At 38.8% G+C, this 23,803-nt stretch overlaps 1 protein-coding gene across 8 annotated transcripts in view; it reads right to left on the reverse strand.

Annotated features, from left to right (window-relative positions):
* Positions 1 to 23,803, reverse strand: part of KIAA2026 (KIAA2026 ortholog) — a 117,119-nt gene that overhangs the window by 12,443 nt on the left and 80,873 nt on the right. For 2 of the 8 annotated variants that reach the window (XM_010365096.2, XM_010365095.2), the window contains 2 exons: positions 19,469 to 19,656; positions 13,839 to 18,119 (listed from right to left, as the gene is read on the reverse strand). In XM_010365096.2, coding sequence (XP_010363398.2) covers positions 14,494 to 18,119; positions 19,469 to 19,656 — 3,814 coding nt within the window. In that variant the 3' untranslated portion in view covers positions 13,839 to 14,493. Of the gene's footprint in view, positions 1 to 7,470; positions 7,522 to 8,237; positions 9,046 to 9,183; positions 9,504 to 13,729; positions 13,803 to 13,838; positions 18,120 to 19,468; positions 19,657 to 23,803 lie in introns of those variants that run through there. The other 6 variants (XR_004054016.1, XR_004054017.1, XR_004054018.1 and 3 more) reach the window with 6 other exon arrangements.

Genomic DNA, 23,803 nt, shown 5'->3' on the forward strand with positions numbered 1-23,803 from the left:
ACAACGTGCAGGTTTGTTACATATGTATACATGTGCCATGTCGGTGTGCTGCACCCATTAACTCGTCATTTACATTAGGTATATCTCCTAATACTATCCCTCCCCCCAACTCCCCACATTGGACCCAGTGTGTGATGTTCCCCTTCCTGTGTTCAAGTTATCTCATTGTTCAATTCCCACCTATGAGTGAGAACATGCGGTATTTGGTTTCCTGTTCTTGCTATAGTTTGCTGAGAATGATGGTTTCCAGCTGCATCCATGTCCCTACAAAGGACACAAACTCATCCTTTTTTATGGCTGCATAGTATTCTATGGTGTATATGTGCCACATTTTCTTAATCCAGTCTGTCACTGATGGACATTTGGGTTGATTCCAAGTCTTTGCTATTGTGAATAGTGCTGCAATAAACATACGTGTGCATGTGTCTTTATGGCAGCATGACTTATAATCCTTTGGGTATATCCCCAGTAATGGGATGGCTGGGTCAAATGGTATTTCTAGTTCTAGATCCTTGAGGAATCGCCACACTGTTTTCCACAATGGTTGAGCTAGTTTACAGTCCCACCAACAGTGTAAAAGTGTTCCTATTTCTCCACATCCTCTCCAGCACCTGTTGTTTCCTGATTTTTTTATGATTGCCATTCTAACTGGTGTGAGATGGTATCTCACTGTGGTTTTGATTTGCATTTCTCTGATGGCGAGTGATGATGAACATTTTTTCATGTGTCTGTTGGCTGTATGAATGTCTTCTTTTGAGAAGTGTCTGTTCATATCCTTCGCCCACTTTTTGATGGGGTTTTTTCTTGTAAATTTGATTGAGTTCTTTATAGATTGTGGATATTAACCCTTTGTCAGATGAGTAGATTGCAAAAATATTCTCCCATTCTGTACGTTACCTGTTCACTCTGATGGTAGTTTCTTTTGCTGTACAAAAGTTCTTTAGTTTAATTAGATCCCATTTGTCAATTTTGGCTTTTGCTGCCATTGCTTTTGGTGTTTTAGACATGAAGTCCTTGCCTATGCCTATGTCCTGAATTGTATTGCCTAGGTTTTCTTCTAGGGTTTTTATGGTTTTAGGTCTAACATTTAAGTCTTTAATCCATCTTGAATTAATTTTTGTATAAGGAGTAAGGAAAGGATCCAGTTTCCACTTTCTACTTATGGCTAGCCAATTTTCCCAGCACCATTTATTAAATAGGGAATCCTTTCCCCATTTCTTGTTTTTGACAGGTTTGTCAAAGATCAGATGGCTGTAGATGTGTGGTATTCTTTCTGAGGGCTCTGTTCCATTCCATTGGTCTCTATCTCTGTTTTGGTACCAGTACCATGCTGTTTTGGTTAACGTAGCCTTGTAGTACACTTTGAAGTCAGGTAGCCTGATGCCTCCAGCTTTGTTCTTTTGACTTAGGATTGTCTTGGCAATGCGGGCTCTTTTTTGGTTCCATATGAACTTTAAAGCAGTTTTTTTTCCAATTCTGTGAAGAAAGTCATTGGTAGCTTAATGGGGATGGCAATGAATCTATAAATTACCTTGGGCAATATGGCCATTTTCACAATATTGATTCTTCCTATCCATGAGCATGGTATATTCTTCCATTTGTTTGTGTCCTCTTTTATTTCACTGAGCAGTGGTTTGTAGTTCTCCTTGAAGAGGTCCTTTACATCCCTTGTAAGTTGGATTCCTAGGTATTTTATTCTCTTTGACGCTATTGTGAATGGGAGTTCATTCATGATTTGGCTCTCTGTTTGTCTGTTACTGGTGTATAGGAATGCTTGTGATTTTTGCACATTGATTTTGTATACTGAGACTTTGCTGAAGTTGCTTATCAGCTTAAGGAGATTTTGGGCTGAGACAATGGGGTTTTCTAAATATACAATCATGTCATCTGCAAACAGGGACAATTTGACTTCTTCTTTTCCTAACTGGATACCCTTGATTTCTTTCTCTTGCCTGATTGCCCTAGCCAGAACTTCCAATACTATGTTGAATAGGAGTGGTGAGAGAGGGCATCCCTGTCTTGTGCCAGTTTTCAAAGGGAATGCTTCCAGTTTTTGCCCATTCAGTATGATATTGGCTGTGGGTTTGTCATAAATAGTTCTTATTATTTTGAGATATGTTCCATCAATACCGAATTTATTGAGAGTGTTTAGCATGAAGGGCTGTTGAATTTTGTCAAAGGCCTTTTCTGTATCTATTGAGATAATCATGTGCTTTTGTCTGGTTCTGTTTATATGCTAGATTACGTTTATTGATTTGCATATGTTGAACCAGCCTTGCATCCCAGGATGAAGCCCACTTGATCATGGTGGATAAGCTTTTGGATGTGCTGCTTGATTTAGTTTGCCAGTATTTTATTGAGGACTTTTGCATCGATGTTCATCAGGGATATTGGTCTAAAATTCTCTTTTTTTGTTGTATCTCTGTCAGGCTTTGGTATCAGGATGTTGTTGGCCTTGTAAAATGAGTTAGGGAGGATTCCCTCTTTTTCTATTGATTGAAATAGTTTCAGAAGGAATGGTACCAACTCCTCTTTGTACCTCTGGTAGAATTCGGCTGTGAATCAGTCTGGTCCTGGACTTTTTTTGGTTGGTAGGCTATTAATTATTGCCTCAATTTCAGAGCCTGCTATTGGTCTATTCAGGGATTCAACTTCTTCCTGGTTTAGTCTTGGGAGAGTATAAGTGTCCAGGAAATTATCCATTTCTTCTAGGTTTTCTAGTTTATTTGCATAGAGGTGTTTATAGTATTCTCTGATGGTAGTTTGTATTTCTGTGGGGTCAGTGGTGATATCCCCTTTATCATTTTGTATTGCGTCTATTTGATTCTTCTCTCTTTTCTTCTTTATTAGTCTTGCTAGCAGTCTATCAATTTTGTTGATCTTTTCAAAAAACCAGCTCCTAGATTCATTGATTTTTTGGAGGGTTTTTTGTGTCTCTATCTCCTTCAGTTCTGCTCTGATCTTAGTTATTTCTTGCCTTCTGCTAGCTTTTGAATGTGTTTGCTCTTGCTTCTGTAGTTCTTTTAATTGTGATGTTAGGGTGTCAATTTTAGATCTTTCCTGCTTTCTCTTGTGGGCATTTAGTGCTATAAATTTCCCTCTACACACTGCTTTAAATGTGTCCCAGAGATTCTGGTAAGTTGTATCTTTGTTCTCATTGGTATCAAAGAACATCTTTATTTCTGCCTTCATTTCATTATGTACCCAGTAGTCATTCAGGAGCAGGTTGTTCAGTTTCCATGTAGTTGAGTGGTTTTGATTGAGTTTCTTAGTCCTGAGTTCTAGTTTGATTGCACTGTGGTCTGAGAGACAGTTTGTTATAATTTCTGTTCTTTTACATTTGCTGAGGAGTGCTTTACTTCCAACTATGTGGTCAATTTTGGAATAAGTGCAATGTGGTGCTAACAAGAATGTATATTCTGTTGATTTGGGGTGGAGAGTTCTGTAGATGTCTATTAGGTCCGTTTGGTGCAGAGTTGAGTTCAATTCTTGGATATCCTTGTTAACTTTCTGTCTCGTTGATCTGTCTAATGTTGACAGTGGAGTGTTGAAGTCTCCCATTATTATTGTATGGGAGTCTAAGTCTCTTTGTAAGTCTCTAAGGACTTGCTTTATGCATCTGGGTGCTCCTGTATTGGGTGCATATATATTTCGGATAGTTAGCTCTTCCTGTTGAATTGATCCCTTTACCATTATGTAATGGCCTTCTTTGTCTCTTTTGATCTTTGATGGTTTGAAGTCTGTTTTATCAGAGATTAGGATTGCAACCCCTGCTTTTTTTTCTGTTTTCCATTTGCTTGGTAAATCTTCCTCCATCTCTTTATTTTGAGCCTACGTGTGTCTCTGCATGTGAGATGGATCTCCTGAATACAGCAAACTGATAGGTCTTGACTCTTTATCCAATTTGCCAGTCTGTGTCTTTTAATTGGACCATTTAGTCCATTTACATTTAAGGTTAATATCGTTACGTGTGAAGTTGATCCTGTCATTATGATATTAGCTAGTTATTTTGCTCATTAGTTGATGCAGTTTCTTCCTAGCATCGATGGACTTTACATTTTGACATGTTTTTGCAATGGCTGGTACCTGTTTTTCCTTTCCATGTTTAGTGCTTCCTTCAGGGTCTCTTGTAGGGCAGGCCTGGTGGTGACAAAATCTCTAAACATTTGCTTGTTTGTAAAGGATTTTATTACTCTTTCACTTATGAAGCTTAGTTTGGCTAGATATGAAATTCTGAGTTGAAAATTCTTTAAGAATGTTGAATATTGGCCCCCACTCTCTTCTGCCTTGTAGAGTTTCTGCCGAGAGATCTGCTGTTAGTCTGATGGGCTTCCCTTTGTGTGTAACCCGACCTTTCTCTCTGGCTGCCCTTAACACTTTTTCCTTCATTTCAAGTTTGGTGAATCTGATAATTATGTGTCTTGGAGTTGCTCTTTTCGAGGAGTATCTTTGTGGCGCTCTCTGTATTTCCTGAATTTGAATGTTGGCCTGCCTTACTAGGTTGGGGAAGTTCTCCTGGATGATATCCTGAAGAGTGTTTTCCAACTTGGTTCCATTTTCCCCATCACTTTCAGGCACGCCAATCAGACGTAGATTTGGTCTTTTCACATAATCCCATATTTCTTGGAGGCTGTGTTCATTTCTTTTTACTCTTTTTTCTCTACACTTCTCTTCTTGCTTCATTTCATTCATTTGATCTTCAATCGCTGATACTCTTTCTTCCAGTTGATTGAGTCAGTTACTGAAGCTTGTGCATTTGTCACGTAGTTCTTGTGTTATGGTATTCATTTCTATCAGTTCTTTTAAGGTTTTCTCTGCATTGATTATTCTAGTTATCCATTCATCCATTCTTTCTTCAAGGTTTTTAGTTTCTTTGCGCTGGTTACGTAGTTCCTCTTTCAGCTCTGAGAAGTTTGATCAACCGAAGCCTTCTTCTCTCAGCTCGTCAAAGTCATTCTCCGTCCAGCTTTGTTCCGTTGCTGGTGATGAGCTGCGTTCCCTTGGAGGGGGAGATGTGCTCTGATTTTTTGAATTTCCAGCTTTTCTGCACTGCTTTTTCCCCATCTTTGTGGTTTTTATCTGCCTTTGGTCTCTGATGATGGTGATGTACTGATGGGGTTTTGGTGTGCATGTCTGAGATGGCCAAATAGGAACAGCTCCAGCCTCCAGCTCCCAGTGTCAGCGACACAGAAGATGGGTGATTTCTGCATTTTCAACTGAGGTATGAGGTTCACCTCAATGGGGCATGTCAGACAGTTGGCGCTAGTCCGCGGGTGCAGCCCGACCAGTGAGAGCTGAAGCAGGGAGAGGCATCGCCTCACCTGGAAAGCGCAAGGGGGAAGGGAATTCCTTTTCCTAGCCAAAGGAAATTGAGACACACAACACGTGGAAAATCGGGTAACTCCCACCGTAATACTGTGCTTTACCAAGGGTCTTAGCAAACGGCACACCAGATTATATCCCACACCTGGCCCAGAGGGTCCCACACCCACGGAGCCTCCCTCATTGCTAGCACAGCAGTCTGAGATCTAACTGCAAGGAGGCAGCGAGGCTGGGGGAGGGGCGCCCACCATTGCTGAGGCTTAAGTAGGTAAGCAAAGCCACCGGGAAGCTTGAATTGGGTGGAGCCCACCACAGCTCAAGGAGGCCGGTCTGCCTCTGTAGACTCCTCCTCTGGGGACAGGGCATAGCTAAACAAAATATTAAAATATTTCCCCACTCTTCTGATACTATCAAGTCTTAACACTTAAAATAAGGCTTCCACCTCTCCCACTTCAAACAAATAAATGGATTCTAAACAAAGGAAACTTCATCAGGCATTTGGGTACCTCCTCCCCTCACCATGAGGTCTCTGCTGAATCTCAATCCTGTACACTGAGGAGCCTGTGGCTTGAACCCTACATCCCTCCAAAACCCCCAGACTGTCACTCACTGAGGGTGCTCTCATTTCTCTGTGGAAAAGACTCTCTTCACAGAGTTCCTCAGACAGTGTCCCAGGTGATGGACACGGAGACTTGGGCTGAGTCTGCCAGAAAGAAATTAGAAAAGTGAGATATTTTTGAAAGGAATAGAAGGTGCCAGATTCAGAAAGACTTACTCCCCACTTCACAGAGGTACCTACACCTCTGAAGATGACTGCTTGGATTGGAAACCAATTGCAGGGCAACCCTGGGAGCCATGTGTTAAGGATGGAAGGTCACATGATGCAAGAAACCTGGGTTATTACATTACCACTGAGAGCTCCTTACATATTCTGGTTATTAATCCCTTGTCAGATGGGTAGTTTGCCGCTATTTTCTCCCATTCTGTGGGTTGTCTCTTCACTTTGTTGATTGTTTCCTTTGCTGTGCAGAAGCTTCTTAACTTGATGTGATCCTATTTGGTCATTTTGGCTTTGGATGCCTGTGCTTTGTAGGGTATTAATCAAGAAATCTTTGCCCACTCCAATGTCCTAGAGAGTTTCTCCAATGTTTTCTTTTAGCAGTTTCATAATCTGAGGTCTTAGATTTAAGTCTTTAATCCATTTTTTACTTGATTTTTCTATATGTTAAGAGATAGGGGTCTTGTTTCATTCTTCTGCATACAGGTATCCAGTTTTTCCAGCACCATTTTTTTAAGAGACTGTCCTTTTCCCAATGTATGTTCTTGGCACCTTTGTTGAAAATGAGCTCACTGTAATATGGATTTGTTTCTGAGTTCTCTATTGTGTTTCATTGGTCTATGTTTCTTTTTCTTTTTCTTTTCTTTTTTAATGCCAGTACCATGATGTTTTGGTTGCTGTAACTTTGTAGTATAATTTGAAGTCACATAATGTGATCCTTCCAGTTTTGTTCTTTTTGCTTAGGATGGCAATTCTAGGTCTCTCTCTTTTTTTTTTTTTTTTTTTTTTTTTGGAGACTGTGTCTATCTGTTGCCCAGGCAGAGTGCAGTGGCACATTTTCAGCTCACTGCAACCTCCACCTCCCAGGTTCAAGCTACTCTTGTGCCTCAGCCTCCCAAGTAACTGGGCTTACAGGTGTGTGCCCCCATGCCCAGCTAACTTTTGTATTTTTAGTAGAGATGGGGTTTCACTATGTTGGCCAGGCCGGTCTTGAACTCCTGACCTCAAGTGATCTGCCTACCTCAGCTTCCCAAAATGCTGGGATTACAGGCATGAGCCACCATGCCCAGCTTCTAGGTCCTTTTGTGGGCTATTCTTTTGGCTATTCTGGGTCTTTGTGATTTTATATAAATTTTAGGATTATTTTTCTATTTCTATGAAGAATGTCATTGTTACTTTGATAGGGATTGCATTGAATCTGCAGATTGCTTTGGGTCTCATGGACGTTTTAACAATAATTGAGTCTTCCAATCCGTAAACAATGGATATCTTTCTGTTTTTCTGTGTTCTCTTTGATTTCTTTCTTCAATGTTTCAGTTTTCATTGTAGAGATCTTTCACTTCTTAATTCCTAGGTATTTTATTTTACTTGCAGCTATTGTAAATGGGATTACTTTCTTGATTTCTTTTTCACGTTGTTCCCTGTTGGCATACAGAAATGATACTGATTTTTTAAATGTTGATTTTCTACCCTGCAACTTTAATGAATTTATCAGTTTGAATAGTTTTTTCGTGGATCTTTAGGTTTTTCTAAATGTAACATTGTATCATCAGCAAACAATAATAATTTGGTCTTCTTTCTTCCTAATTTGAATGCCCTTTCTGTCTCTTGTCTGATTGGCTTAGGTAGGAGTTCTACCATGTCACCAGTGAAGGAGACTCTACCCCATCTAAGAACACTTGGATTACATGGAGGGGGAAACTGGCCTTGAAGAAAATTCATGAAATATTAAGACATTGCCATTCTGACACTGAAATCCAGGGCTGTTACTTTATATATTTGTTGAGACCCTTCAGTATTCTCTAACAGCCTAGACTGACTTAACACAAATGAGGAGAGGAGCCTTCAGGGAAGGGAGATCCTCATGACCTTTGCAGATAGAAAGGATGAGGCTTCCCTGTTGCTGAAGGAAACCTGAACTCAGGAAAATGAGCCTCACCCATAAACATGGTACAGGAGTCCTCTACTGCAGCGTGCCCTTCCTTTTTGCCCTGACATACCTGTGGCCTGAGAATGGGTAATGGCATGGCACTGCTTTGATCCCCTAAGCTTCCTGCAGGCCAGGGTAGGGACTAGAGTGACCAGAGCTCATGGCTGGTCTCCTCTGGCTGCAATAAGCATTTTCCACTTGCCCAAATTCATTGTACAAATAATAGTACTTTATTTGCATGGTGAGCAAAGTTAGAGAGCACTGTTTTATAGAACCTGGGGTTCCCCTTCCTGTCCAGCCCTCAGTGGTGGTGACTGATGCTTAAGACAAGGCTTAAGTCTCTATGCCTTTCCCTGTGAGATTCTGATATGGTCTCTCTGATTGGTTTTATAGTAAAGAGCAGGCATACTTTAAGGAGGGAAAAAGAGCTAGTCAAAAGATTTTCTGCCCAGGTTAAAGTCAGTGAAAATTTAGACTGATTATACAAATCAATGAAGCCTTCAAGTTATCTCTGGTGGAGACCAGTCCTCTGAAGTTACAAATGTTAAGTTTAGCATTTACTAAATATCTGGACAGGTTTACTTGTCACTTGAGAATATTGTAGGCCTTCTCAAAAAAAGAATAGAAGGGAGTCTCTAAACTTTCATTTCATGGTTCAACAGTTACTTGACGATGCATCGAAATCCCTCAATCTCAAGTAACCAGTGCCAAAAACGTCTTCAAAGTGTCTCAGAAGAACTTTCAGAAGGAAATAATGGATCGTTTGGATGAAAACACTCATTTTTAGGAAAATCTAAAAGCGCTATCCCAAGAAGCTGTGAAATGGAATACAAAGTATGAGAAACGAAGGAAAAAAATGCTTGACAACTTGAAAACATAAAGAGGTTGTAAATGATAAAGAGAGCCCTTTAAAATTGAAGGTGATATACTTGCCTGTCTTCTTTAGCAAAAATTACATGGGTGACGGCAACTTGAAATCAGACAAAGACAAATCAGAAAATTGAGAACTTCTAGGCTGTAAATCAAAAAACAGTTTGAAGAAATACACTGATGCTGTTAAATGTTTCCTTAAAAAGGCTAGAAGAAGAAAAACAAGGACTATTAAAAAGAAAATCAAATGAATCACTTACAGTTCAAAGAAATGGTCTCTCACCTGAATAAGCATCTTTGTAGTCTAAAAATGTAGCTCATATGAAAACATCAGCTGTGTAACATCAGAAGCAAGACGCCCACAGGAAGATGGCCTCGAGAAAGTCTTGGAAAGAAGCACTTTCTACTATCAAAACTTGATCATTTCCCACGAGAAAAAATGCTCAAGAAAGTTGGATGGCAGCTTGGCACACTAACAGAAAGCTCACTGAGCTAAGAAAAGAAAATGATCACAACAGACAAAGTTGACTAAAGCAGTTTAAATTTCAGGTTTTCCCAAATGGTTCCTGCTGTTCCATGTGCAGGCGATCCCATGCATCATGTCTGCAAGGAAGGGAGAGGTTAAAACTGTAAGGGCTTACACATTTGGGTCAGTAGGTTTGATTCAGGTTTATAGCAACCAACTCCTAACTATATACTGGAGGACACCTGACCGTGTTTTCTTTACTTAATAATTTAATCTCTTTTTATTGTTTTTTTCTTAGTTGATGCTACATTTGCTTAAATTCAAGTTTGAAAGAATTACAATTCCTAAGATGGTGTTTTACAAATCTAGATGGTTTTAATAAAATTCTTGACTATTAGACCATTCTATGAGACTCTCAGAATCAGGTCCATTTAAGTACTGTATTTAGGCTGAATTAAATGGTTCACTATTATGTGAACCATAACTGAATTCTGTATGATCATGGAGATAAATAAATCAATAAAGGTCATTTATACATGCTATGAACTGTTACAAGAAATGTGAATAACAGTATTTACCTCAATAAATTTAGGTTTAATAGCGAGAACCCCACCCAAACCCAACAAAAAAAGAACAATATCCTCCAACTAAATCTATTAGTATTATTAGTTTAGCACTACATTCATAGATTTAGGGGAGGTAACACTTTGTTCATGATATTATTTGCTGTTTAAATATTTCTAAATTTTACGCAGTCAAAAATAAAAGCCTTCCCTTAAAATACCTTCTTTATCCTTCTCAATCTCAACAGGTCGTCTCATCTCTAGCATTACTAGATACCTGATAATGCCAAATATCAGGTCTTCACACCACTTTTCTGGCCCACCTAATATCCTGACGGGTCTCCCTGTCTTTAGTAAGGTCAATGATGGCAGCTACTATTTAAGTATTTACTATGTGGTAGGCAATGGGCTAAGTACTTTAGGTAAATTATCTCATCTAACCTCACAGCAATCCTGCAAGGTAATTGTCCCCATCTTATGTTTGACTATTACTACCTTTGCTCAAAAGCTTCATACTTTCAGAATATTTTTCAGTCCTCTATCAGCTAGCTCAACCTATTTTGTTAATCATTCCCTATAGGTTCTCTTAACCTACATTTCATTCAAATTCAACTGCTGTGTTCCCTACATGCTCCTTGTGCTTTTCTTAGACTCAGGCTTTGTGGGCCCAGTTGTAAACGTACTTGCAGTCATAGCACAAATGCCACCTCTTACATGAAACCTTCTCTGGAAACTCCCTGCTAAGTTCTTATAAATAAGTTCCTTATTCCTCTTATTATTATTTTACTATTTTTTGTATTGAGGACAGGATGGAATCCTACTCATTTGTATTGTTCCTGCAACATCTTCTACATTATATGGTTCTCAATAAGTGTGTAGAATACATTTACAAATTTGGTAGATGCCTTGAATTTGTTCAATAATTACTTTAAGAATGTTTTACATACATCATTCTTAATTAAGATGATTACATCATTTGATTCTCTAATACTGCTTCATACATTTTTAACTATGCTTCTCACATTCACATTTTCTCTCCAAGTTATAAGAACTTTCTAAACTATGCCATATCCTTCAACTTTTCTAAGCATCAAGCACCATGCTGTGGATAGTAAATGCTTGCTGAATAAATGTGTAAGAATAACTGGGGCAGATGATAGCATTATAGTAACAACAAGCCAATAATCTCAGATGATGGCAAAACTACTTCTGGAATGACTTCAAGTAAACTATCATTTCTAAGTTTTAGTAATTTTGGCTAACTAAAATCCCTATCAAATTTCTTAGATCTCTTTCAGAATATGCCAATTTCTCAAGCTCTTAATGTTAAAAAATTCTAAATTTAAGTTGATCTACTGGATCAAACATTTCCACTGATTTTAGTGTACATATTCTAGCTATCACTACTTTAATCATAAAACTATTTCAACTAATTAAATACACCAATAAAATTGGAGACTTGGGATGTGAGCAGGACTTCAGCTATTTAATATTACATGTGTGTGTATGTATGTATGTGTATATATATGTGGGGGCAGGAAAAACCACAGGAAATGAGAGGAAAGGGAAGCGCTAATACACCAGGAGGAGGCAGGCTATTTCAGCATCTTTTAACTTAGTGTTTTAGGTGATACAGAACACAGATATCCAAATGGCTTAATTCTATACTAAGTATAAAAACATGCCCCACCAGTACCACGAATCTTTTCAGGTGGCACTGTTGTGACATTCCTTCCTTTTCATGTATGCCTTTATAGATGCCCTTTACAGAACCCTTAATAACACTAAACACAATGAATTCAGGAATTTAACTTTGTACTCTAGCCACGATCTCAGACATCCACATGACCTACAAAACTGGAGGAAAGGAATTCGGGTTTTTGAAGATATAAATCCATTAATCAAATTTCTAGTTTAAAAAATGGAGCATTAGTTTTAAAAAGTAAACTAGACCTTAAATAAGAGGTTATCTAGATTTGTCACTCACCTACTCAACAAATATACATTGAATACAGTGTGCCAGACGCTGGCATGATGATGATGATTGATAAGGTTCGTGAAATTAAATAATTTCAAACAAGTAATTATAGTTTTGAAGAAGTGCTATGTTGTTCTCAGTCTGAGTGACTGCACAATATAATGATGTTGGCTGAGGTATGACAAGGAGAGGGAGTTTACATAACACGTAATAAGAACCTGTAATGGAACATTAGGTCAAAGAGGACATCTGGGAAGACCTTGAAGTGTCTTGAATTTTCTAGAAACTAAAAGAAAATTAGAGTACGGTGAATAAGAGGGAGAACAGGTTGAAATGAAGCTGGAGAGGTAGATGGGAACAGACTGAAGCGCTTTTTAAACTTTAAGTGGGGACTTCAACATCACATCAGAAGTTCACCAGATCACACAGAGCTTTGAAGGTCATATTAGAATTTTGGATTTAGAAGAGATTTAGTGGCTGGGCGCAGTGGCTCACACCTGTAATCCCAGCACTTTGGGAAGCCGAGATGGGCAGATCACCTGAGGTCAGGAGTTTGAGACCAGCCTGACCAATATGGTGAAACTCCATCTCTACTAAAAATCCAAGTATTATCCAGGCTATGGTGGCGCGCACCTGTAATCCCAGTTACTCAGGAGGCTGAGGTGGGAGAATCGCTTGAATCCAGGAGGCAGAGGTTGCAGTGAGCTGAGATAGCAGCACTGCACTCCAGCCTGGACAAGAGAGAATACCCTGTCTCAAAAAAAAAAAAAAAAAAAAAAGATTTAGTGGTTAATTAGTTTAGGTCCTTCACTGGGATTAAAGTTGGGCCATAGGTAATTCAGTCAATTAGTTTCTTAAAGTGGCTTAGAGAATTCTTCTGAGACAAAAGGCAAACAGTTTTGGGTCACTTTAAAAGCTGAGTAGGTAAATACATTCATTTATTGAGCACCATCTATGTGCAATGCAATGCACTTGAAACATCACCCACTTCCCAAGGGCTTTCTTAACTGACAGAAAAAGGGGGAGAGTGATTGAGTAGAGCATAAACATGACTAGGAAAAGTACTTAGAGCATAAATAGCGGTTTTTGAGAGCCTTTAGTGACTTTCTAGGAATATTTTCACTACCCTCTCCACTTTGATAACAAATACACTTTCATGTAGTCTCAAAGGAAATCTTTAGGCCTATGCTTCCCTATCATTTTCAACACCCAACAATAACTTCATGTGATGAAGTTTAACGACATTATAAATGGAAAGATGAGTATACAATTCAGTAGCTCAAGATAATGGATATAAAGATCCAATAAAGATAAAAGCTACCTTTTATTCAAAACAAGGCATATTCTTGGGTGCGATGGCTCATGCCTGTAATACCAGCATTTGGGAGGCCAAGGTAGGTGGATCTCTTGAGACCAGGAGTTCAAGACCAGCCTGGCAATATGGTGACCATCTCTACAAAAAATTAAAAAAATTAGTCAGGCATGGTGGCCCATGCCCGTAGTCCCAGCTATTAGGTTAGTGAGAAAGTAACTGCGGTTTTTTGCCATTAGTGGCACATTTTTTTTTTTTTTTGGCATTAGTGGCATTTTTGCCACTAATGGCAAAAAACCGCAATTACTTACACACCAACCTAATACTTGGGAGGCTGAGGTGGGAGGATGGCTCGAGCTCAGGAGGAAGAGGTTGCAGTGAGCTGAGACTGCACCACTACACTCCAGCGTGGGCAACAAGTGAGTCAAAAAAAAAAAAAAAAGGAATTTTCTGAAATACTCACAAGATCTAAGTGAAAGTAGTATTTGTAAGCTGGAAAGCCAGTACAAATGCTAGCTCTAATTCAGATTTCCCAGCCTTAATTCTTTCTTGTAAAGGACTATCTTCAATTACATCCTGTATTCTTTCAATGGAACAAGAACACACATTAAAAATGGTATTCAAACAAAGAAATAACAGCAACTCAGTTTATTACATGCAGACTCTTCTGCATTGTTGCTAACAGTTCACTGGTCCAAAATTACTAAAATACTTAAAAAACTATACATTATGTAAACAAAACATAAATAAGACAGCATAGTTCTTTGTACATATATTTAGTACAGGTTGTTAGGGATTCTGGAATATGTACAATTTTACATCATGGACTGCATTTTTCACAATGCATAAATATATATATATTTTTTTACAGAAACAAAAATAAGATTTCACTAATGACACAATACCATATCATAGATATGCTGCAACAGTCCAAATTCAAGAAGAAACATGTCAATGTAAATGTGCAAAAGGCTAGCTTACTCTAAACTATTCAAACTTTGTTCACTTTATGTTCTACAAACAGGTAAATCCTGACTTTAAACACAGAACCTCGAAACCTTCCTCAGAACAGCAAGTGAAATGAAACAGATTTTTCCCTCCCCAAGAAAACAAAGCCTTGTTGCAAGCTAATGAAAAGATACATTAAAACACACACACACACACACACACACAACTATGTATAGTATGCTTTCAATAGTATAATAAACATTTAAAATTTTTATGGGAGTCAAAACAATGCCCCATTATTTAAAAACTGCTCTTTTAGTCTAAATTCAAGATGCAGCTGTGTCAGGCTTCTCTAAGCCCGATGACTGAAAAGCAGGGAAGACAGACGCAGGATTTCGACTGGCAGATACAATCTGAGAGAGAGATGGAGAGAGTGAAGAAACCTTAGACGCTGGAGTGTTTATGGTATTCAAAATGGCTCCTTCTGGGCTAACCAACAATTTTTTGACAGGTGTGTCCAAATGAAACACTGAAGTGCTACTTGGCAGTGGAGGATTACTGGGGCAAATGGCAGAAACCAAAGATGTCTTAGCCAAAAGAGTAGCTGGAGGAGACTTAATTACTGAAGTCAGAGATACTGTTGGTACAGGAGGTGGAACAGGAACTTTAACAGTTGTGTTTACGATTTGTGGTGATGTATGTACTGTGGGTATAGAACCTGCATTCCCAAAAGAGTTTATAAATTTTGTAGGGCTTCTTAGAGGATGTTGTAGAGGTTGCCCACTTAAAGAATTATTTGATGCTAGTGTAATCTTCTGGGTAGAGTTATCTATTGGTGTAGACTGAATGCTTTGGCCGCTGTTAAGAACTAAGGGGGCTCCATATTTTGGATTAGTAGATATAAGGAGAACATGGCTCCCAGCTCCAAGACCTTGTGGTGGAACAATAAACCGGGTTCCGTTAATCATAATCTGAGTACCAGGTGCCAAAGGTGTACTGGTATTGATGACTATTTTTTGCTGAATACAAGGTTCAGTGAACTGACTCCCGACTAAACTAGTTACATTAGATGGTGCCGAAGCCGTGTGAATGGTGGCGCCACCTGGAGCAGAACTGTAACTGGGGGTTTTTACTAAAGCTTGCTGGTTCGGCAGAGAAGCAAAATTGGAAATATTAACTATTTTACCTGGATTTGGTGAAAGGGATGACAATTCAGTTTGACGTTTATTTGTGTTTACATTTGTTGGCACTGTAGTTGAAATCCCTGGTGACTGAAACTGGAGCGAAGTCCGAGATTGTCTTTTAGAAAGAGATATAGAACGTGTGGCTCCTGGTGCTGTTGCTGAATGTGGAACTGTGTTTATTATTTTGGGGGATGTAGTCGCAGGTGCAGGTAAGGCAACTGTAACAGGAATTTGCAAAGCTGATGTTAAACATTTAGGAGACACTACTGGTTGTGTAGTTGAAATGAGAACAGATGATGCAAGGTGTCCTGTTTTCACAGTTGATATAGCCACAGTGTTTCCGAGACTTGATGAGCAAAGTCTATTTGACAAAATAGGCATAATCCTTGAAGAGGTATCATTTCCACTGACTAAAACAGGAGGTCGTGTCCCAGCTGAAGCAGAGGCTGAGGTCACTGAAAGGGAACCCAAAGATAAATTCGCTCCGGTAACTGAAAGCATGTTTACTGCTCTTGCTGCAGAAACCACTGATTCATTAACAGGGGTAATATTCTGACTCACAAAATTTGAGCTTACTGGAATTGTATTACCACTTGTTGACAATGGCAAAATATAGCCCTTGCTACTTTTGTCTTCTCCTTTTGGGGTTACATTTTGTAGTATGTTAATTGATGGTATAGCTGGCACAGTGCCTGAAGTATTTACAATTGCTTGACCTATGTTTAGTCCAATTTTCACATCTTTTATCTGAGACACAGCTGGTGATGAATTTATTTTTATTGGTGTGCCCACTGTAGATGGAATCAGTACTATCTGGGGTTGCTCTGGAGTCTTAACATATGCTTTATTCAATGGAGGAGGAAGAGTTTGTTTTAATGATTCTGCAACAAGAGTCGGGGTTGATGTACCACTGGCAACTGGGGCATTAATAAAAACTAATTTCTGGGCAGAAACACCTGTAGATGGCAGTGCAGGTGTCATATTAATTGCAGTTCCATTGCCAGAAGAAAGAATAGATGGAGCTGATACCAGCATAAGTTTCTGAACTGGAGTCCCACTGATTACATCTCCATTTGTTGTTGCTGTTGCTTCTGACCTTGTAACAGGGTAACTTTTTGTGATATAATCTACTTGTTGCTGTTTAGTTGGAGTATGAATAATATTTGCATTGTTTTGTCCAAAATTTGCTGCTGATATGCTAATTACACTTACTGAACTACTTGTTGTTGATGGTAGTAGAGTGCTAGAACAAACAGAGGACTTCAAGGGAGAAGAGGGCATGTGTGAAGTTTTATCTATCATGTGGCCCAAATCACCACTGCCAGTGGGGTAGCCTAATGTAAGTTTCAGATTTTTCCCCACAGATGGAGCAAAGCTAGCTGGAATGGAAACAGAAGTCGGTGTTTGGCTGAAAGGTGAAAGACTAGATGTAGTAGTTGTTCCAGCTACAGGTGAAAAAGCAGAGGAAGAAGTTGTTGATTTTGGCACCAGAAATGCCTGAAGCTGAGGAGCAAAAGTGAAAACTGAACTTGAAGTTACAGTATTGGGTGAATTTTGATCTGGGTTGGTCTGTACTTTTACAACTCCAGTGTTCCCACCTCGTGTCCTAACAAGAATTGACTGTGAATCTCTTATGCACACAGTTTTCAGCTCTTGCTTTGCTTCAGAAGAATCAGCAGTCTGTTGTGCAAAACAGTTGAAGGAACTACCAGGATTTGTAGACCCATTTAGTGTTGTTGTTGATAACAGAGGCTGACCTGTGGAGGAAATGATGGGTGAAGCACTGGGCAAGGAGAATGTGGCTGCTGAAACTGCATTCTTGGCTTTTCCTGCCTCACTCTGGCTAGTCTTAACTGATGGTGTTAGTAAGTTATTTACAGAGGTTACAGGTGACAAAGGCTGTGGTCTAGCACTACTTACATTTGATAAAGGTGTAATTGTTTTGTTGAAAACTGTATTTGATAGTTGGGTAGAAATAGTTCCTGATGAGTTGACAAGAACTGATGCTAAAGAAGAATTTCTATTTGTTGTCTGTGGGAAAGATGAACAATGTTGTTCTGTACCTTTCTGTTGAAGTGGTGGTATCTCTTTTGCAACTGCTTTTCCTTCTTTATGCTGAATCACAAAATTCTTAGGCAGAATAAGAACTTGCTGCATGATTTTTTCTCCTGTTTTAGGATCCACCACAGGCTGCATCTGAATCTTTACAGAGCTATTTTGAAGATCTATTGGCAACCACTGGCCACAGGGCATTTTGTATACCATTTGTAAAGGACCTTTTGTATTGGTGTGGCAGGTCAATGCTGGCTTTATGGGGCTTGCTTCTGGAGGAGATAAAACTGGTTTTTCCACAGCAGGAGCACTTCTACCTGTGGAAGGAGGCAGTTGATTTGTTAAGGTCACTTTGTTCCCAATATTCTTTGCGAGCAAAGCCTGAATGGGTTTGGTCCCTTTCTGGAGAGTACACACAGGTACTGAATCCAATGAGGCAAATGACTCTGGAAATGATGGCTCTGTATGCTTTGATTCATTGAAACAGTCAATCTGCACATCACCTTCTAGATTCTCAACTATTGTCTCATTTGTGCTTAACTTTGCTTTCTTCCTTGGAGAAAGCTCTTTTGTGCTGTCATCCACATAACCAGTCTGTTTGGACTGTCGTTTAAGTGTTTTAAGCAGTGTCTTCGGTAAGTCTTTTGAAGGTAATTCCTTTTTCAACAGTTTGCTTCTAGCCATAGGAAAATCTATTTCTGACAACTTCATATCATCTGAAAATCATAAAAATAGGCATTTTGTTTATAAAAAACAGCAACTAAATAATAATAACATCAACTGTAAAAAAGAAAGTGAATCTTTGAGTTGGCAATGTATTAAGAAATCTACTGCAGGGTGATTCAAAAGCCTTAGCACCACTGATGAAGATAAAGGTAAGGTCATCTTTGACATGATAACCTAGATATCATAACCATGCCCAATAATAACCTATTATTGAGAAAATTTTTTTGGTCAAAATTTTTCGTCAAGAATTCTGCTAATTCTTCTGCCAGTGTAAGTGCAAAAAACTGTTTCATTAGAAACACCCAAGTCAACAATCCTGGCTCAGAATTAAATTTGGAAAGGAATCTAGTTCTCTTTTTCTAGCTAGGAACATTTTGATACCATAGAGAGATGGTTCTCCAATCTATTCTATTTCTAGAGACTCTAAAGGACAAAAAATATCCAGCTTTTTCTGATGTTCACCCTTATAGTAAAAAAATTTATGTTCATATTCGGTCAAACTAGGTTTATAAGACATTACTCTTATTTGCCAAAGATCAAAAACAATAGGTTAATGCATTTCTAACCACATACTTTCATATTAACCTCTATATAACCAAAGAAAGTCATTAAACTAGATTTACATAATAATGTAATCTGATAAATGGAAATGAATTACAGGTAATCTAATCCAGCCCTTTATCCTTATTAAAATGATGTGTTCATTCTGGTCTCATTAGGCCATCAACCTTGGTAATTCCTCAAAAAATAACCTTCACAATATTAAGAACTTGTCAAATTCTATTTCTAAAGTAAATCTCAGATACAATGCTTCAAAAATACTAATAATAAAAAGAAGAGCATGAACCAATTTCAAAGGGATTACAGATCAAGGGCATGTGGTTTATAATGGGCAATGACAGGCCTACAGTTTGGAGTCAAGCACTGGCTCCTGAAACTCCTAGAAATGTAATAATGACTCCAAGAAACTTTTTGTTTTTTTTGAGACAGCATTTTGCTCTGTTGCCCACTCTAGAAAGCAGTGGACAGCTCACTGTAACCTTGAATTCCTGGCCTCAAGCGATCCTCCTATCTCAACCTCTTGAATAGCTGGGACTACAGGGATGCAACCACCATGCCTGGCTAATTTTTATTTATTTTTTTGTTGAGATGGGGTCTTGCTATGTTGCCTAGGCTAGTAGAAACTTCTTATAAGGATGTGGACAGTACTTCTTCAAAACGTAACAGATTTCCCCAATGAATGTATTTCATTGACCATATTATCTTTTGCCTTCATAGCAAACAAAAACTTCTCTTTGTGCTTTCTGTGCTGATTTAAAAAAAAAGGTTTAATGCTTACCTGAATCAAAGTGATCTTTCTCCAGGATATCCAGAGGTTCTGTTAAGTCAATAGACTTACTGATTTCTCCCTTAGGAGAGTCTTTTCCAAGATCTCCTTCACCTTCATCAGTAGTCCATAGTTCTCTAGTAAATTTATCATGATCAGGTTGTCTTCTGAAATCATCATAGTCTTTCTTTAGGCGGCTCCTGAAATAAAATGCCCAACATAACAAATAATACATATGCATTAAATTCTTGAAATCTAAACTAACTTTTAACATTCTAAACTACATACGAAAATATTTTTTATTAAGTCACTAGAAATTATGCTTTAATCTTAAAGTGTGTCTAAGATGCTTAGTTCAGTCTTGCTCAGGAAGACAGAACCTATGGTATAGGCGTAAGGCACTTGAAACTTAAAAAATTATATGTATCTGGCCAGGCATGGTGGCTCATGCCTGTAATCCCAGCACTTTGGGAGGCCGAGGTAGGTGGATCTCTTGAGCCCAGGAATTGAGACCAGCCTGGCCAACATGGTGAAGCCCTGTCTCCACTAAAAATACAAAAATTAGCCAGGCGTGGTGGTAGGCACCTGTAATCCCAGCTATTCGGGAGGCTGAGGGATGAGAACTGCTTGAACCCGGGAGGTGGAGGTTGCAGTTAGCCAAGATCATGCCACTGCACTCCAGCCTGGGTGACAGAGCGAGACTCCATCTCAAAAAAAAAAAAAAAAAAAAAAAAAAAATATATATATATATACACACACACACACACACACACACATATCTGCAAATTTCAGAATACAGATTTGAACATACCATCTGCCATCTGATCATCTTTTTTTTTTTTAAGACAGAGTCTCGCTCTGTCACCCAGGCTGGAGTGCAGTGGCGCCATCTCGGCTCACTGCAAGCTCCGCCTCCCAGGTTCACGCCATTCTCCTGCCTCAGCCTCCAGAGTACCTGGGACTACAGGCGCCCACCACCATGCCCAGCTAATTTTTTGTATTTTTAATAGAGACAGGGTTTCACCATATTAGCCAGATGGTCTCGATCTCCTGACCTCGTGATCCACCTGCTTCGGCCTCCCAAATTGCTGGTATTACAGGCATGAGCCACGGTGTCTGGCCTGATCATCTTTATAAAGATTGCTGTTAGACCAATTAAATGAGACAACAATAATTTTTTTTCTAGCTGCACTGACAGATTAGAGAGTCTTAAAATTACTGACTATAACACATCTTAAAAGGTCATTTAAAAAAGTTTAAGCCAGAAATTCTAAGCACCAGTATCTATTTTTGTGACTATTATGCAGAGAGTAACAAATCTATCACTTAATCCTGGGAGTAATTGTATCTAAACCCTTCAGTCTTAATAGAAATATTTTTAAAAATTAAGCCTAGGAAAACAAAGCTGAAAAGTAATCTTTCACAGAGATCTTTTTCATATAAAAACATAATAGCTTTATTTCTGAGAAACTAGAGATGGAAACATCTAGTATTTTAGAGATCCTTTATTATTCCTTTTGTTTTCAACGAAGTTTTCTACCCTATCCTCAACTTTTACCCTTAGTGTTGTTTATTCAAAAAAGAAATATGAACATATGTTCTCTATTTCCTCCCTCCTGCTCTGCCTCCCTTCCTCCCTTCCTTCCTTGACAGAGTCTTACTCTGTCACCCAGGCTGGAGTGCAGTGGCACGATCTCAGCTCACTGCAACCTCTGCCTCCTGGGTTCAAGCAGTTCTCCTGCCTCAGCCTCCTGAGTAGCTGGGATTACAGACGCACACCACCACACCTGGCTAATTTTTGTATTTTCAGTAGAGACAGGGTTTTACCATGTTGGCCAAGCTGGTCTCAAATTCCTGACTTTGTGATCTGCCCACTTTGGCCTCCTAAAGTGCTGGGATTACAGGCATAAGCCACCACACCTGGTCATGTTCTCCAATTTATTTTTACTACACATTCTTATTTGTGCACATTAGATTTTAAGTCCTACCTCTGTTACTTACTAGTTGTAAGACGTTCAATTTTAATTTAGTTTTTTGAGATAGGGTCTCGCTTTATCGCCAGACTGGAGTACAAGTGGCACAATCTTGGCTCACGGTAACCTCCACCTCCCAGGATCAAGAAATGCACCCACCTCAGCCTTCTGAGTAGCTGGGACCACAGGCATGCACCACCATACCTGGCTAATGTTTGTATTTTTTATACATACACAGTTTCACCATATTGCCCAGGCTTTAATTTTTTTTTTTTTTTTTTTTTGAGACGGAGTCTTGCTCTGTTGCCCAGGCTGGAGTGCAGTGAAGCAATCTCGGCTCACTGCAAGCTCCGCCTCCCGGGTTCACACCATTCTCCTGCTTCAGCCTCCCGAGTAGCTGGGACTACAGGCGCCTGCCACCACGCCTAGCTAATTTTTTGTTTTTAGTAGAGACGGGGTTTCACCATGTTACCCAGGATGGGCTCCTCTCCTGACCTCGTGATCCACCCACCTCAGCCTCCCAAAGTGGCTTTTAATTTTTAAAACATTAAAATTCCTTAATTTTCAAGCATCAGTTTACTTATTACAAATGAGAATAGTAACAGTACTTACCTCTCAGTATGTGTGGCACATAAATATTCAACAGATGTTAGTTAAAAATTGCTTTCAATTTATTTATGTTTTAAATTATTGTTAAGGGTTTTACGGAAGCACATGAGGGCTGTGAAAGGTATGAGAATGGGTTACTAAATGATAATCACAAAATGAATTTCCCTTTCAATCTATAAAATTGGAATGAAAAAATATCTATGTGGAGATAGTATAAAGTTCTCCTCCCTTCTCACTCTCAGTAACCTTCTTGGTCTCAGTTAATGGCTTTACTTCTTATTTCAAGAAAAATGGAGGCAATCAGAAGAGAACTTTCACATGCTCACACCTCATGTGCAACTCACCTTAATGTATATTCCTATTCTCCATCTCCCTACCTAAGCTAACACCTCCATTTAAATGCATCCTCTTACCTAATCAAGGATAACACTCTACCAAATGTCCCTTCCTTTACCTGAATCCATTTTTTGTCTACTAGATCATTTCCATCAGTACACAAACATGTTACTCTATAACATCAACAACGACAAAACACATTCTCTTAACCTCTTTTCCTTCCAGATACTGCTCCATTTCTCTATTCCACCTTATAGCAAAACTCCATGAAAGAAGACTCTTCCATATCTTTCCCCTAATTCTCCTAAATAGACTTCTAAGACTTTTATCCACTTTTCTACTACCACAGCTCACCAAGGTCATTAATATGATCCTCATGTTGCCAAATTAAATAATAAATTCTTATTTCTCATTTCCTCAACCCATCATGAGCAGTCCTCCTTTATGAAACATTTCCTTACCTGGTTTCCAAAACACTTCTCTTCCTTGACTATCCTCCTATTTTATTGAGCACTCCTTCAAAGTCTCTTCTGCTGAGTCCTACTCATCTTGGCCACTTCTACATGCTGGAAGATCTAGTACTCGCTTTTGTTTTCTTCTCTATCTATGCTCATATACTAGATGATTTCTACCAGCCTTATGTCTTTAAATACAATCAAGATGCTGACAGCTCCCAAATTTGTACCTCCAGACTCCTTGAACTCAGACTCCTATACCGAACTGCCTATTCAATAACACCAATTAGATGTCTAAAGAGCATATCAAAGTTAACATGTTCAAATCCAAACTCTTCAATCCCCTCTACCTCTCAAATTTGCTACTCCTTGAGTTTCCCCTATCTCAGTTAATGGCAATTCCATTATTCCAGTTGTTTAGACCAAAAATAGTGGGTACCATTTTTTTCACTCCTCACTTTCTCTCATATCCCATATATCCAATCCTTAAGCAAATTCTACCAATCCTACTTTCAAGATATATCCAGAATCCAGCCACTCTTTGGTATCTGCACTGCTACTATCCTGGTCCAAGCCTCTACCATTTTTCTCCTGGATTACTGCTATAGTATACTGGTAATCCAGTATAGTATACTGGATTACTGCTATAGTATACTGCTAAAGTATACTGATTAAATGACTATAAGGTCCTTAACAATAATTTAAAACATAAATAAATTGAAAGGAATTTTTAACTAACATCTGTTGAATATTTATGTGCCACACATACTGAGAGGTAAGTACTGTTACTATTCTCATTTGTAATAAGTAAACTGATGCTTAGGAAATTAAGGAATTTTAATGTTTTAAAAATTAAAACCAGCTTTCATCTTTGTACCATATTTATCTCAACCCAACAGTTAAGAGTGATCGCTTTAAAACATAAATCAGATCATATCCCTTCCCTGCTTAAAACCCTTCAATGACTTCTCATC

This window comes from Rhinopithecus roxellana, chromosome 16, assembly GCF_007565055.1.
Source record: "Rhinopithecus roxellana isolate Shanxi Qingling chromosome 16, ASM756505v1, whole genome shotgun sequence".
Lineage (NCBI taxonomy): Eukaryota > Metazoa > Chordata > Mammalia > Primates > Cercopithecidae > Rhinopithecus > Rhinopithecus roxellana.